The sequence below is a fragment of the Felis catus genome, chromosome D2, assembly GCF_018350175.1.
Source record: "Felis catus isolate Fca126 chromosome D2, F.catus_Fca126_mat1.0, whole genome shotgun sequence".
NCBI classification, from domain to species: Eukaryota; Metazoa; Chordata; class Mammalia; order Carnivora; family Felidae; genus Felis; species Felis catus.
Window position 1 is genome coordinate 86,776,084 of NC_058378.1, and position 14,751 is coordinate 86,790,834.

The 14,751-nt window shown below is 56.5% G+C and overlaps 1 protein-coding gene across 23 annotated transcripts in view; it reads left to right on the top strand.

Annotated features, from left to right (window-relative positions):
• The window catches only part of LRRC27 (leucine rich repeat containing 27), a 36,168-nt gene that overhangs the window by 6,782 nt on the left and 14,635 nt on the right, over nt 1-14,751 (top strand). For 16 of the 23 annotated variants that reach the window (XM_045040878.1, XM_045040886.1, XM_045040887.1 and 13 more), the window contains 6 exons: nt 1,538-1,596; nt 7,115-7,267; nt 9,196-9,502; nt 10,399-10,566; nt 13,631-13,829; nt 14,323-14,668. In XM_045040878.1, the coding sequence (XP_044896813.1) occupies nt 1,538-1,596; nt 7,115-7,267; nt 9,196-9,502; nt 10,399-10,566; nt 13,631-13,829; nt 14,323-14,668 (1,232 nt within the window). Of the gene's footprint in view, nt 1-1,537; nt 1,597-2,073; nt 3,203-7,114; nt 7,268-9,195; nt 9,503-10,398; nt 10,567-12,526; nt 12,648-13,630; nt 13,830-14,322; nt 14,669-14,751 lie in introns of those variants that run through there. The other 7 variants (XM_045040890.1, XM_019814024.3, XM_023241143.2 and 4 more) reach the window with 5 other exon arrangements.

Genomic DNA, 14,751 nt, shown 5'->3' on the forward strand with positions numbered 1-14,751 from the left:
GGTTTGCCAGTCAAAGCCAGCTGCTTAATATCGTTTAAGATATAATTTTGCATGTGATTTATAGCCCATTATATCATTAAAATTAGATCAGCTTGCCGAAGAGCTGAAACATATTAATCAGAAGTGTTAAGTAATTACGGGCTTATTAAAAACCTTAAACTTTCCAAAAGGCCTAATGAAAGCAATGTCAGTACTAACGTTCTCCCCGCTCATTGTCCTGGATGTGTAAGCTTTGCTAGCAGAGAGAGAGAGAAATTTGTACGTCAGCCTACGCGCCTCCCCCGGCAAGCCACTGCTGGCGGCCGTCCCCGCACGGTCAGCAGCCCCGTGTGCCCGGGACTCCGGCCGGCCGGCCGGCCGTGTGCTGCAGCAAAGGTGTGGAGATTGAATACTACGGCCGACTTGACAGTTCTCCGGACGTCTCTCGGCGAAGCCCGGGGTGACACAGATACGGCGGGGAGGGGGGAGGGGGGAGGGGTCCCGCCCTCTTCCCGGGTGCCCGTCCCGTAGCCTGGAAACATGAGCCGGGGCGTTTGTGGTCTTTTTATGCCAGCTTTCAGCTGCTGGTGCCTAAAAAGTGAAGGAGAGAAAGAAATTGATCCCTAGTGTATGATGAGTCTTCAGAATTCCACGGGAGGGGCGCCGGGGTCGGTCAGCAGAGCGCCTGACCCGTGATTTCAGCTCAGGTCATGGTCTCACAGTTCGTGGTTTGGGCCCCACATTGGGCTCTGCGCTGACAGATTCTCTGTCTCCCTCTCTTAAAATAAATAAACCTTAAAAAAAAAAAAAAGAATGACGTGTGTAAAACAAAGAAGCACAGTATGGTAAAAGGGGGAAGATAGAATTTAAGGTGAAATACTCCTTTTTCCCTATCATTCAATCAGTAACTTTTTAGTGTTGCTAAAAAGTGTTACTTTCTCGTGCTCCTTCTCTCCTCTCTCTCCATGGCTAGTTGGTGAGAGATTTTGCAGGGGTGTTAGGTGTTCCACGAAGGAAGGGGTCTGGGGCCCGGTGCAGGGAGAAATGCCCCGATGCCACGCTTCCTCGTCTGAGACTACGGATTCTCCCTCCCCAGCCGGACAGCGTGCCGCGCCGCAGCGGGCTCCCGGCACTTCGAGCGGGGAGGACTTGCTGGCGGAGCGCCTTAGGGTGCGAGGCGTCCTCACAGCACGCCTCAGGAGACGCGGGCAGGAGTCCCGTCCCCCTGCAGGGCGGCGGTGCCCTCGGTTCCGCGGCTGTCACAGCTCGGGGAGGGTCCCGCTGGCAGTCGTGGGTAGAGACAAGGAGGCAGCTGGACGCCCCGCAGGACGGGCCGCCTGACCGAGAGTCGCCTGGCCCCAAGCGTCAGTTTGCTGACGGGGGAGCCTGGCCCATGCTGAGACGGGGGCCACACGCGGGGCACGTCGTAAACGAGCGTGCCCACGCTGTAGCCGACTCCAGGGAGAGGAGGTAGAGGAGGAAATTTGACGGTGTCTTTTAGGGACGGTCATTTGATTTTCTGCTTTTTAAACTATGTATTTTTTGTTTTATTTTAAAGGCATTTGAAAACTTTGCTTTTAGAAAGAAATCCTATCAAAATGTTACCTGTGGAGCTGGGTAAGTATTCAAGCAATACCGTAAAAGCTGGCTGTGAAATGCTGCCTTTTTGAGTTAGTGGAACTCGTAGTGGACGTATCAGGCGAGTCGCGGGGGCCAGCTGGCTACTATTTACAGTTGCTTCCACTGTGTCCCTCGGGGCCCCAGACCCTGCGGCTCCCAAGAGCTGTTATGCGGGGACCTGCGTTCTTCGCAGAAAGTGTGACGTGTAAACACGGGGGGAGAAAGAAGAAGGATGCGGTGCTTTGTAGCCAGCGCACAGCTCAGGAAAGCTGGCGTCACAGCTGCAACTCCCGGGCCCGGTCCGGTCCGGTCCCCGCTGCACCCTGTCCCTCCCGGGGGGCCCGCGGGTCCGGACTCGCCCTCCCCTCGCTTTCCTGGAGGGCTCTGCCACTGACGGCTCTCGGACGATGTCTGTTTCAAGGACCCTCCATTTGTGTTTTGTGTTTTTTGTTTTTTGTTTTTTGTTTTTAATAGGAACTTTACTGTCACATCGGTTTCCACGCGGCACCCGGTGCTCCTCCCAACAGGTGCCCTCCTCACTGCCCATCCCCCACCCAGGACCCTCCTTTTGAACCGTCTCTAAGTTGAATCCTCCCGATGAGCTGTCCCGGCGACTTGCAGTTTGGGCTCAGCACTGCGGTCTTGGGGTGGATCTGCAGGGACACGTATGAGGGCGGCGCCTTCACTTTGATTCACTCTCCTTGCTGTGAATGACGAGGAGGAGGAAGCAGAAGACGATGTTCTCCTTTCCGCACCTGTTTCGTCTCGTCTCGTCTCATACTTCTGCTCTTTACTGTCTTTGTTTCTTTAGGTTTAACTTGCTGTTCTTTCTCTAACCTGTTGAGTTGGAGGCTTAGATCACTGGTTTTCAACCTTTCTTTTCCAACCTATGCTGTGACAACTGTGATTTCCCCCAAGTGCTGCCGTGGCTGCTCCCACGAGCCCCAAAACGCGGCATCTCCGGGTGGTTTCCGACGTGAACCTTGTCAGGTGTTTACTGGCCATTCAGGACGGACTAGTGCGGCCGCGGCCACCTTCTTCTGTCTACTCTTTGCGTGACGTGTTTTTCCACTCTCTTGCTTCGAACCTCTCCGTTGCACGCAGCCTCTCCGTTGCACGGCTGGTAGGCAGTACGTAGCGGGGTCTGGCCCTTCCGTCCAGTCAGACTGTCTCTGCCTTTTAATGGAAGCGGTTAGACGGGTTAATTTAATATAATCATTGACGTGAACGGACTGAGGGCCGTCGCTTTACTCTTTGCTGTTTGTCCCAATGCTTTTTTTCTGTTCCGATATCTGCATGTTGACCGGGTGTCACTTAGACGTCTCTTCTAACTTCTATATTGACTTTTTAGTTATTCTTCTTAACATGCCTTTACCGTCTCACGGTTGCTGTCGGGGTTACGCCGCGCATGCTTCGAGCCAGCGCTGTCCTGTGTCACCGCCTGATGTCACCGCCTGGTAGCCCTACCGGCCTGCTCTCTCCGGTCCTCCTTGTGCTCAGCCCGTCCTGCAGATGAGCTCTCCCTATGTTGTAAACCTGCAACACAGACTGACAGTTTCGGCTTTCAGCAGTCACGTATTTTTAGAGAAACTAAGAGAAAAAAGTATTTTATATCTGCTTGCCGTGTAGCATTCCAGGTAGACATCTCTTCACTCTTTCCTGAAGATACAGCTGGTATCCTTCGCCTTCAGCCTGAAGAACTTCTCTTCAGATTTTTTAAAATCAGTCTGTTGGCAGACTTTTAGTTGTTATGTTTCTGGAAATGTCTTCATCTTGCCTTAGTTCTTTTTTGATGTAAATAATCTTTTTAAGTTTATTTATTTTGAGAGAGAGGGAGCATGGGAGAGGGGCACACAGAGGGAAAGGTAGAGAATCCCAAGCAGGCTCCGCACCGTCAGCACAGAGCCCAACGCGGGGCTCGAACCCATAAACCGTGAGAGCATGACCTGAGCCAAAATCAAGAGTCAGTTAACAGACTGAGCCACCCAGGCACCCCTTGCCTTGATTCTCAAAGGATATCGTTGATTAAAAATAGGGGTTGAATTTGTTTCATCCGGGACTTAAAAGAAGTTCCACTGCCCTCAGGCCTCTGAGGTCACTCACTCTTCGTCCTCCTTTATGAACTGTGTCCATTGGCCTTGGTTACTTTCAAGATTTCTCTGCTTTTCAAGATGACCTTTGCTTTTCAGTGCTTTGACTCTGAGGTCCTTAGCTGTGGTTTTCTTTATATTTTTCCTACTAGGTGTTTGTTGAACTTATTCAGTTTTGAAATTCACATCTTTTTGCCAAATTTGAGAAAGATTTGGGTCATTAACTCTTCAAATATTTTTCTGTTCCTGTCTCTATTTATTTGTCCAACCTTTTGTTATTGTCCTACAGATTACTGAGCTTCTGTACATTTTAAAAAGGTAATTTTTCTGCTCTTCAGAGAAGATAGATCGGTATCTTCAAGTTCATGCATCTTTTTCTGTCATCTCTAACTGGCTGTGAAAACCGTCTAGTAATTTTTTTTCAGATACTGTGTTTTCAGTCCTTGGATTTTCATATTAAAAAAATAGTTTCTATTTTTCTGTGCAGAGTTCTTTTTTTTCATTTAGTATAAACAAATTTTTCCTTTAATAATTTTTTGGATTGTATCTTGGACGTTGTGGTAGATACACTGTGGAGATTCTGGGTTCTGTTATCTTCCTCTTTAGAGTACTGGTTTTTAAAAATAGGTAAGTTGAGGGGCACCTGGGTGGCTCAGTCGGTTAAGTGTCCAACTCTTGGTTTCGGCTCAGGTCATGATCTCACGGTTTCATGAGTTTGAACCCCACATCGGGCTCCAAGGTGACAGTGCGGAGCCTGCTTGGGATTCTCTGTCTCCCTCTCTCTGCCCCTCCCCCACTTGCACTGTCTCTGCCTCTCTCAAAATAAATAAATAAACTTAAAAAAAAATTTTTTTTTAAATAGCTACGTTGAGAGAACCCGGACTCCCAACTGTCTCTCTGGCATCGGGCAGCAGGTGCGGCCGTGCTGTGTGCGGGAAGTTCAGGACCGTGCCGGGGATTTGCACGTGGGCCATCTGCACGGCGATATAGGGCCCCCCTTGGCGGTCCTCTTCTGTCCGGAGTGCACCCCTTCGCTTTCTGGCTGGTGCAGTAGCTCTGCGGTCTGCCCTCTGGCGCTACAAGGTCACATAGGTTTCTGTCTCTTACAGCTGCCCCGCGTGGGGCCCTCTGGGGCCTTCCGTCAGGCAGAAAGCCATACAGATGGTACAGGCGTTTGTGTCTCTCTCTTCTGGAAGCTGTCATTCCCCCTCTAGTTTCTGCCTGCTTTTCATTTCTGGCTTGCCCACAGGTGGTGTGTATTCTGCCCAGTTTCTGCAGACTGGTTATCTGCAGGGAGTTGATCAGATTGGAGCTACGCCAACATTGCGGGAAGCAGAGTTTTCACTGTACTGTTTGTGGCATCACTTAGTGGTTCTCTAGACACTATGCCGTCCATCCTTGACCGATGACCGTCGGCTGAAGTCAGACTTTCACCACTTCTAGTTCCATTGCCTCCTTCCTGCCTTTTGTGCTGTTTTTTCATAGATTTTGCTTTTACGTCTTGTTATAAATCCCACAAACGCATCTTAAACTGTCAGTATTTATTTATATTTTCTTACATGTTTAACCTTCGTTTCTCAAGTTGCCTGCTTTCACCCGGGATGACCGTCATGGCCTGAAGATCTCCCTTTAGTATTATCATTTCCTCTTTGGTAATGAATTCTTCAAGTTTGGTTTTCTAAAAAGTCATCTTTATTTTCCATCATATTTGGAGGCTGTCTGGCTGAGTAGAGAACCCAGGTTTCAGAGATGTGTTCACTACTTTGAAAATGTCTTTATCGTCTTCTGGCTTCTAAGTTCTGCTGAAAAGCCAGCTGTCAGTCTTACTGTTTTTCCTTTAAAACCGATGAATCTTTTTTCGTCTGGCTGCTTAAAACTCCTCTCTTTGTGTTTAATTTTCAGCAGTTTACCTGCGGTGTGCCTGGGCGCATCTCTCTTCGCATCCGCTTTATTTGGGGTTCACCAAGCTTCTGGAACCTTTAGCGGGGTCTTTAATCAGAGCTGGACAACCCCTGGCTATTGACATTCTCTCTGCAGACCTTGCTTCCTTCACATCCTTTCTTCTTGCTTCCTTCACGTCCTTTCTTCTCTCCTCCTGGGCCGCCCTTCGGTGGGTGTCGGCATCTCCACTCTGTCCTGCGGGCCTCGAGTCTGCCCTTCTTTTCCCGTCCCCTCTCGTCTCTGCTCCAGGTCCTGCTACTTTGTGTTCGCTGGCCTTGCGGCTCACGGGTTCTGTCCCCTGCTGCTGTACTCTCTCCCTCTGTCCAGGGGCGGTCAGCTGGACTTGAAACTGTGCGAACGCCGGGGGAGACGTGGAGTCCCTGAGCCGGGTCACCGACTGCCGCCGGGCAGCTCGGGCGATCCGACGGCTGCCTCTCGCCCGTGTTCCTGCAGGGCCGTCTGGGTGGGCTCAGGGCGCTTGACCCATAGGCGTCTTCTGTCAGCACGCTAGAGCCCAGTGAACGGCACGCTATTGGGCTCTGGCCTCCACTGTTTGACCCGGAAGTTACTCCTGTGCCCATGTGTGTGATGGTTTGTCGCTCCTTTGTGCTTTTCGAGCTCGTGTCTCTGCGTCTTCGGTGACTCTGACGTTTCCAGGCGTGACTGCCTTTGGCGGTCACCTACTTGGGGTGAACTTCTGGACAGTACCCTGGCGTCTGTCAGCGAGTGGGGGGCACGTGTGCCGTGGTTTCCTCAGAAGCGTGCCGGGCCCCGCTCGGGTCCTCCGTGGCTCTCGTTCTGGGCGTGTGCACCAGCGTACGTGAGGCCGTCCCGCGGGCCTCCAGAGTTCTCCCCATCTCGTGGCGTTTTTCTCCCATCATCAAGCTCACTCGTGTCCTCTGCCGTCTCATGTCTGCTGCCGGGTCCCTCTAGAGAACTTTCCGCCCCGGTCTTTGCAATTTCAACTCGAGAACTGCTAGCTGGTTCTTTTTTTATAATTTCTGGTTCTGTCGACAATTCATCCCTGTTGAGTCATTTTACCATATTTTTCTGTAATTATTTAAACATGGTTTCCTTCGTGGCTCTGAACATATTTGTGACTGCTTGGAATTTTTTGTTCGCTAAATCCAACATCTGAGCTGCTTGGGGACAGTTTCTAGTGACGCTTGTTTCCTGAGTATGGGTCACATTGTCCTCCCCGAGGTGTTGCGTTTCAGATGATACAGCAATTTCGTATTCTGGTTTTTGCCTCAGGGCTGTTACCGTCTCTTCTATTCGCTCTATTTCATTTATTTCCTCGTGTGACTCGCCTGGTCCTCACCTGTGCGATCTGCCTCCGCTGCAGAGTTGTTTGGTTTTTTTTGCAGCAAAGCTCAGACATCTGTCGTATCATTTTACCCCAAATTCCCAATAGGATTTTTAATCTTTCCTCCTTGTTTCATTCCGTGGAGGAGTGTGTGAAGGTGTGGTTTCCTCTCTCACAGGGAACGTGACCACACTGAGAGCCTTGAACCTGAGACACTGCCCCCTGGAGTTCCCCGCCCCCCTCGTCGTGCAGAAGGGACTGGGTGCCATCCTGGCCTTCCTGCAGGCCTGCGCCATGCAGCGACCTCCTCCCCGAGGGTCAGCTTCTCCAGGTTGGTGGGACCGTCACTGCACCAAACTGCATTAGAACTGAAGTCGCTGCTTGTTAAAACCAGGACCCGGGGAGTCTGTCTCCTCAGTGGCGTCACGGGGAGCACGCTGGGCCTCGCGTGGCCTCTGCTGGACTCACACCGCGATCGGGGGTCCGTGCCGGCCTGTCGGAGCTGTGTCTTTCCTCGGTTCTGTGTTCATGGGGCTGCGCTCTCCGCGCCCCTTGCAGAGCCCGTCTAGGGTGGGATCTGGTAAAAGTTCACTGGGTCAATCGAATGAAACTCCTCACCAGCAAGCCTCACCAGGCACCTGCTTCAGGAAATCCCCTCGGCCCCTCCGACGACTACTTCACAACAGGAGCAGTGACACGCCCTTACTCGTGGGCAGGGGGCCGTGGCCTCGCCACTTTTTGCGCGCACGCTCACTCAACATTTGATCCTGTGTTTTCAACGTGCGGACCATCCAGCCAGGCGTTCTCACGTGCTCACGAGAGAATCTAACCGGGAAGGAGCACTGTGGTTCCACTCAGACAAAGTAGACGTAAAAGAGAATTGTAATTGAATGCTCACGAAAAACCTGAGTGCTCTGAAAATCTACTTCAGAGCATCGAAATCTTTACTGCTTAAACACAGCTCCTAGATTAAGAAAACGCCTAGACTTGAAGCAGCCATGATAGTTACACATGTGATAAAGTCAGAGTGTGTGAATTACTAAGTCCGTCTCAGTAAACATAAGGAATGGCCAAAGTAATTAGGAAGGGCTGATCTTTTTCCCAAATCCAAACAAATGACCCCAGAACGTGTCATTGTAAACACCGATTGTATTTGCAAAGTGTCTTAGTTTGTGTCCCCCAACAGCAGTTCCTGAGTCAGGATTCAAGGGCCAGTAACTGATTCGAGAGATGATCCAGGCGGCAGCATGGAGGCTGAGGCGGGGGACGTGGGGAAGGGGAGGAGGCCAACAGAGGTGGGAAGCCCCCACTGGGCCTCAGCAGTCACAGCCCCTCGGGTGCTGCCCCCACGGACCGGGTCAGGACCTGGGTCTCACAAGGCCTCAGCAGTCACAGGGTTCCCGCTTGGACACAGGCCCAGGGGTTACCGCACAGCAGAGTGGGGGAGTAGGGCACACGGGCTCCAGACCAGCAATGCCTCGCCGAACGGAGGGGCGCACCGTCCCCAGCCCTGCACGCTGGCCCTCGTGGGCTGGAGGAAACACCCAGGCGCAGATGTGCGGGTGCTGGTAGGAGGGGAGTCTGGCAAACCCCGGGATGGCGAGGGCCCAGGGCACGAGGAGGGCGCCCACAGCTCCGTGCCTCTGCCTTGTCTACTGCCTGCCTGCTGCTGCAAACCGCGAACACCCTTGTTTCCCAAAGAATATACTGGCTTCGTCTCTTAATGACGGATCAGAATCCAGGGTCATTTCTCAGAAAGGATGGCCAGATGCAAAGTGTCTGTATTCCGAGCTTGAACCTAAAGCCAAAAAGTAGTCTGTGTCAGCTCGACCTGTGACCCCACTCTGCCTTGGTGGGGGCGGGGGCAGGAGGTGGGGGCTGCTCGTCCACGAGGGGACAGTAGAGCGTAATCCTAAAGGCAAGAGTGTTCCTGGCGAGCTTCCTTTCAAGTAACTTACCTGGAGAGGACAGTGTTTAGGGTCGACAGCGATCTTGCTAAGCATACACAGTAGGCACCTGGGCCAAGAATTAATTAGAAATAAAGCTATTAAAAGATCGAGGCTGGGGGAACAGAAAAGTGTGCTTTATCTGTATAAATAGACGTGGAGTGGAAGGGCCGGAGGGTGGAGAGAGCCGGTCACCAGGGTCGTGCGGCTCCGGGGTGCAGCCGGCCAACAGCACTGTGTCTACCGGTGACTTGACCAGCTGCCGCGACGCACCCAACGGAGCCCCCACCTGCCCCGTTGTGTTTGTCTGCAGAGCGTGTGGCCGACAAAGACGCTGTTAATTCTCAGGATCGAAGGAGGAGGTTAAAAGAAAAGGCAGACTTTCTCCCTCCTGTTGAAAAGCTAGACCTGACTGAGCTGGGCAAGTCCACTGCCTCCCCAGAAGACTGGCCGGGCGAGGAGGAAATCAGGCGCTTTTGGAGGCTGAGGCAGGAGATTGTCGAGAAGGAGCGGGAAAAAGTGCTTGCAAAGCAGCTCTTACCGGCAGAGTTACCTGCAAACCTCAAGGCGGCTCTGAACACGAAGGAGAAAGAACATTCCGGCTCCAGACACGCTCTCAGGTAAAATTTAAAAGCCGGGGTGTATTTTCTTGATCTTGCCAACATTGTAATACCATTTTTCGTGATCTTTTAAAACGTCAGGTAGATGTCTGTGCCCTGTCGGCATTTGTCATGTGGTGGATGCTTGCCTGGTTTGGGGTTACAGTTACCCAGAAACTCAGACCCTGTGCGTGTGCGTGTGCGTGTGCACGCACGCACGCGTGTGGATGGAGGGACAAAGAAAGAGAACATTTACTGGTGAATATAGCTCATACACTCACACGAGGGGGCGGTACCATTCCAGGGGGACAGAAATCGGCCCCTGGGGAGCACAGAATCCTAGCGGTTACTGCGGTTTGTGGCGCTGCGCGGCACAGCCCCCACAGACGGCAGGGACGCGTGTCCAGTGGTCCGCGGTGTCTTTGGCCCCGCTCCGTGGGGGGGGCCGTTAGGAAAAGTAAGTCTGAAAGGCTGGGGTCCGGCCGATGGAAAACTTCCTTCCCCGTGAAAGGTGTTCAGGGGCTCATTGTGCCATTCTTTCTCCTGTCCTGAGGTTTGAAAACTCTCGGGAGAAAACCAAAGTGTTGTCGACCGATTCCAACCTGGGAGGCGCTGGAGGTGGGCAGTGTGGGTGTCCAGCTGCAGCCAGCTCAGCACTGAGTCCCCGGGGCCTGACCCCCACCCCCCCCCTCAGTTCCCCCGTCTCGTTATGAACAAGGAGGAGGCCGTCCTCTCTGCGACTGCACTTGTCTTTCCGGTTCCCAGCCACCCAGAGCCTTCCCAGGCAGGAGCCCCGGGTTGCCGGGCCGTGGGAGCGGCCAGGCCTCGGGCTTCCGTGGGCTTCCGTGGGTGCCCGTGGGCGTTCCCCATCGGCCCCCACGGGCCTTGCTCGGACGTGTTGCGTGTTTGTGTTCTAGCGCGTGCCGTCCGCAGGGGAGTGTTCACCGCGGGGTCTGTGACGGTAGAAGGAAGATGTCCTCCCTCGGGAGCGTCCTGCCGGCCCTGGCGCCACGGCAGCGAGCGGGGCTTCCCGCCAGGAGAGCGGAGGACAGCGGGGCCTTGGCCCCCAGGGAGCAGCGCGTAAGGTGAGTGATCTGGCGGGGCCTGCCTCTCTCTGGGGAAGGCTCTGCCCTTGCCTCCTCTGGGGTGCTCTGCTGGCTGGCTCCCTCGGGCGGGCGGCTGTGGGCACAGGCCTCGGGGGGTCGTTGCTCCGTCGGCTCCACCCAGCGTCTTCTCAGATTCCTTGTTCTTTCTTAATCCCTTCCTGCCCTCTTCCCGATCACCTGGCTCCCGGGGCTCTTCTAAGGAAGGTTGTGCATTGAAGCCTTGCTCCCCAGAGCCTGGGGGGCTCAGTCAGTTGAGCGTCGACTCTCGGTTTTGGCTCAGGTCATGATACGGGGTCGTGGATCGAGCCCCAGCCCGGTCAGGCTCTGTGCCGAGCCTAGAGCCTGCCTGAGGCCCAGGCCCTCCCCCTCCCCCTGCCCCTCCCCCACTCACACAGGGGCCCGCTTTCACTCGCTCTCTCTAGCTCTAAAGAATAAAGTTGAAAATTAAAAAAAGGATGCAGTCGGGGCGCCCGGGTGGCTCAGTCGGTTGAGCGTCCGACTTCGGCTCAGGTCATGATCTCCCAGTTGGTGGGTTCGAGCCCCGCATCGGGCTCCGTGCTACCGCTCGCTCAGAGCCTGGAGCCTGCTTCGGATTCTGTGTCTCCTTCTCTCTCTGCCCCTCCCCCGCTCACGCTTTGTCTCACTCTGTTTCTCAAAAATAAATAAATGTAAAAAAAAAAAAAAAAAAAAAGAAGCACCCACCGATACAGTTCCCTCTTGCCCCTGCCTGGGTGGCTGTGTGCTGCCTGCAGCTGCGGTCAGCCTCGCGGGGGACCGGGCCGGGGCCTGTCCTCACCGGCTCCTCTGTCCTCCAGCTCTGCCGGCCGCCCGTCTCCACTGCGCTCTGGGCCCCAGGAGGCCGTCCAGCATGGACTGCGTCCACGGCACCCCAGTGCCCCTCACCTCCTGGCTGGGTTTGGCCAATGGGGGGCCTCAGCAGGAGATGGGAGAGGAGGCGGAGAGGGAGGGCGGGGTCCTGCTTCCCCCTGCACCTCCCTGTAAGTGCTGCCTGGGTCCTGGCAGCCTCTCCGTCCCTCCTCCCCGGGGCTTGGGGTCACAGGGCTCCTGCTCTGTCCCTGGGGCCGCCTGCCACACCCCGTGTGAATAGACCCTCCTCAGTCTCCCCGCACGAGTGCGTTTACTCTGGGGACTCTGATGGGACAGACTGCCCGGGAAGAGTGTGGCGGGGGTGCGCCCGTGTCCTCCCCGCGCCGGACATGCTGACGGGGCCCGACCCTTCCTGTGGAAGGAGGGAGGTGTCCGGCCCTCAGAACTGGTCAGGACTCGCCATGTTCCACCCCCCGCGCTGTCGTCCTGATGACGGACGTGCGGCTGATGCCTGGAGTCCCGGCTCCAGGGCACGTTCACACTGGTCATCAGCCACATGCCAGGCAGGCCCCTGGCTGGAGCTCAGGCCGCCCCCCGGGTCCCCCAGAGAGTCCTCCGGCTGGAGTCCCGGATCTGCTGCTTCACCACCAGCTCCAGGTGTGGGCCAAGCACAGGTGGCTTTGCAGGGCGGTTCTGCAGGCCCTTCTGGAGCAAACGCACTGGCATGACCGTGACCGCTGGGGCGCCTCTCACGGTGCTGCAGGAGGGTCCCCCTCCCCACCTCCCTCCAGGCTCCTTTCTTTATGGTGTTTTGTGAGACCCGCCCAACCCGCCCCTCTGGACCCCCTCATCCCTCGCTCTGCCCTGTGTCAGTGCGAGTCCTACGATCTGGACAGCGTGCAGGGAGGTGGCACTTGGGGTGGCTGTGGTCACCGTGGCGTGTGGCCGGGAGGACGTGCGCTTCCTGCCACGAGGTTGGGCTCGAGCGGCGCCCAGGATGCTGCACAGCTCTGTGGGAGGAGATTCTTGAATACCAAGGGCAAGCGAGCGCCGTCTTCTTGGTTTCTCTGCCTCGGACCTGCGCTGGCGTTCTGTGGTCCCTTGGTGACAGCGTGCAGAGTCCCGTCCTGTGGCGTAGACTCAGCACAGCCCCGTGGACCCCCGTCACGCCACCTGGTTATCTGCGCACATGCAAGCCCTCGGAGCGTCCCCCTGTGCCTCTCCGGGAGTGGGTAAGGGGTAGTGGACGCTCGGGTGGAGCCCCTGTCGAGGGGCACAGCAGGGCCAGGTCGTGGAAGGTCACAGCTCCATTTGAGGAGACGAGTGGTGGAGCCTGGCTCAGCTGGGGGAGGGGGCTCAGGAACCTCCTGGGACCGGCGGAGGCAGGAAGCAGCCTCGCAGGGGCGTGGGGCTGGGGAGAGAGCTTCCAGACTCCAGAATGCGAGCTGGGTGGAGCCCAGGGCCAGGTGAGGATTTGCTGGGACCCCACCCCATCCCGGAAGCTGCAACCACGGCCAAACCAGGGGCTGGTCTTTCCGTTTAGTTCAGAAATTCCACACGCATCCGGTGCGGCAGCCCCATCTCCGCGGGGCAGGCAGTGAGTCCAGCGGATACCGTTGGAAGGTCACCGCGCAGGGGCAACGAGGTCACCGCGCAGGGCCAAGCTGTGCCGGCAGCGTGGAGGCTCCCTGGTGGAGGGGATTGGGGACGGACAGAAGAAGCTCAGCCATAGAAGTGAAACTTGGGGCGCCTGGGTGGCTCAGGCAGTTGAGCGTCCAACTCTCGGTTTCAGCTCAGGTCTTGATCCCAGGGTCGTGGGATCCAGCCTCCCCGCCCCCCCCCCGCCCGTCAGCTTCTGCACCGAGCGTGGAGCCTGCTTGCGATTCTCCCTCTCCCCCACCCCCTCTCTAAAAAAAGGAAGAGAGAGAGAGAGAGGAAGGAAGGAACTCAGGTGTCATGGGGACCGTGAAGGCCTCTGATTCCTGAGCTCAGCCAGAGCCCACATCTTCCCTGGGGACAGGGTCCTGCTGCTCGGCCCCGGGGGCTGGGGGGGGGGGGCTGTGTTCTGTGTTGTCCCCTCGCTCGGAGCTGGCGCCGTGGGACAGGAGCAGACGGGCGCCTCCCGTCTGGGTGGAGGGACGGGAAGGGGTTTGGGGGGAAACTGTGCCGGGGCTGCTTCTGGCCCCACGGCTAACGTGCCGCGTGTCCTCCCCAGAGACGAAGGAGCGCCGCGGGAGTGGCGGGAGCGAGCCCGGACCCGGAGGACAGCGGAGGCGGCCCTGGGCAAGCCCCTGCCTCCCCAGAGGAGTCTGGTACAAGGACGCCAGCGGGAGGGGTCTCATCCCGTCCGGGGGCCACGGTGCCCGCTGCAGAGGTGGAGCCTGCGGCCCGCTGACAGACCTATTTCCTCTCATGTGAGGAGCCAGGACTGGGGGTGGGGGGCGCGGGGGAGGGGCTGGAGGTGGGGGGGGAACCAGACGCTCCACGCCAGGCTGGGCGCCGGGCCCGCTCTCCGCCCACGGGAGGCTCGTGTCTGGCCGGCCGGCCGCCAGCGCTGTCCCAATGGGAACGTCTGTGCCCAGTCCTGCTGCCACCTCACGTTCCTTGTGAGGCCTCTGTCCTTTCAAGCAGAGCAACTGTCACCTGAAGAGAAAAGACACACGGAGCCCTTTTATCCAAGTGCGGGGTCTGGTAGGATGCCCACAGTCCCGATGCCGGTGCCCACGGGGCTGGCCCCTGGGTCCTCGGAGCGCCAGGTGGAGCCGGGACTGTGACCGCGGCCCTTCACACGGGGCGAGGCGTGTTTGCTCGTGCCTGTACTTCTCACTAAGGAGACCTGGCCGGGGGGACGGGAGAGCGGGTGGCTCTCAGACCTTCTAGGCCCTGAGACACCTGACTTCCCCGCAGACACTTACAGTGTTCCTTTACCGTGAGAGCCACATCAGAGCCACAGCAACTCGGGAGGAAGCGGCGCCTCCCGCCTCCTCTCGCCGTGTGGCCTCCCCGGGCGGGCTGCCCTCCGCTCCCTGCCCGGCACGCACGCCTGCCTGCGTCATAGGCGACGTGCTACGTCCTCCCATCCCGTCTTCTCTGTCACCACTCGCATTTTTGCAAACACGTAAGCATCCAAGATTCGTGTGCCGTCGCTTCAGGAACAGGGCGACTTGCACACTCACACCTTCTCGAGGAAGCCGTCCGAGCTCGATCACAGCAGCGCAGTGGAAACAACCGGCATGCCAGGAGATGGGTGGCTGTAAGTTGTATCCCAAGTTCGGGGTCACCCCGTGGCCACGGAAAAGGGTGAGCTAGCATGAGGGTCTCGAAGGCGTTCTAGGA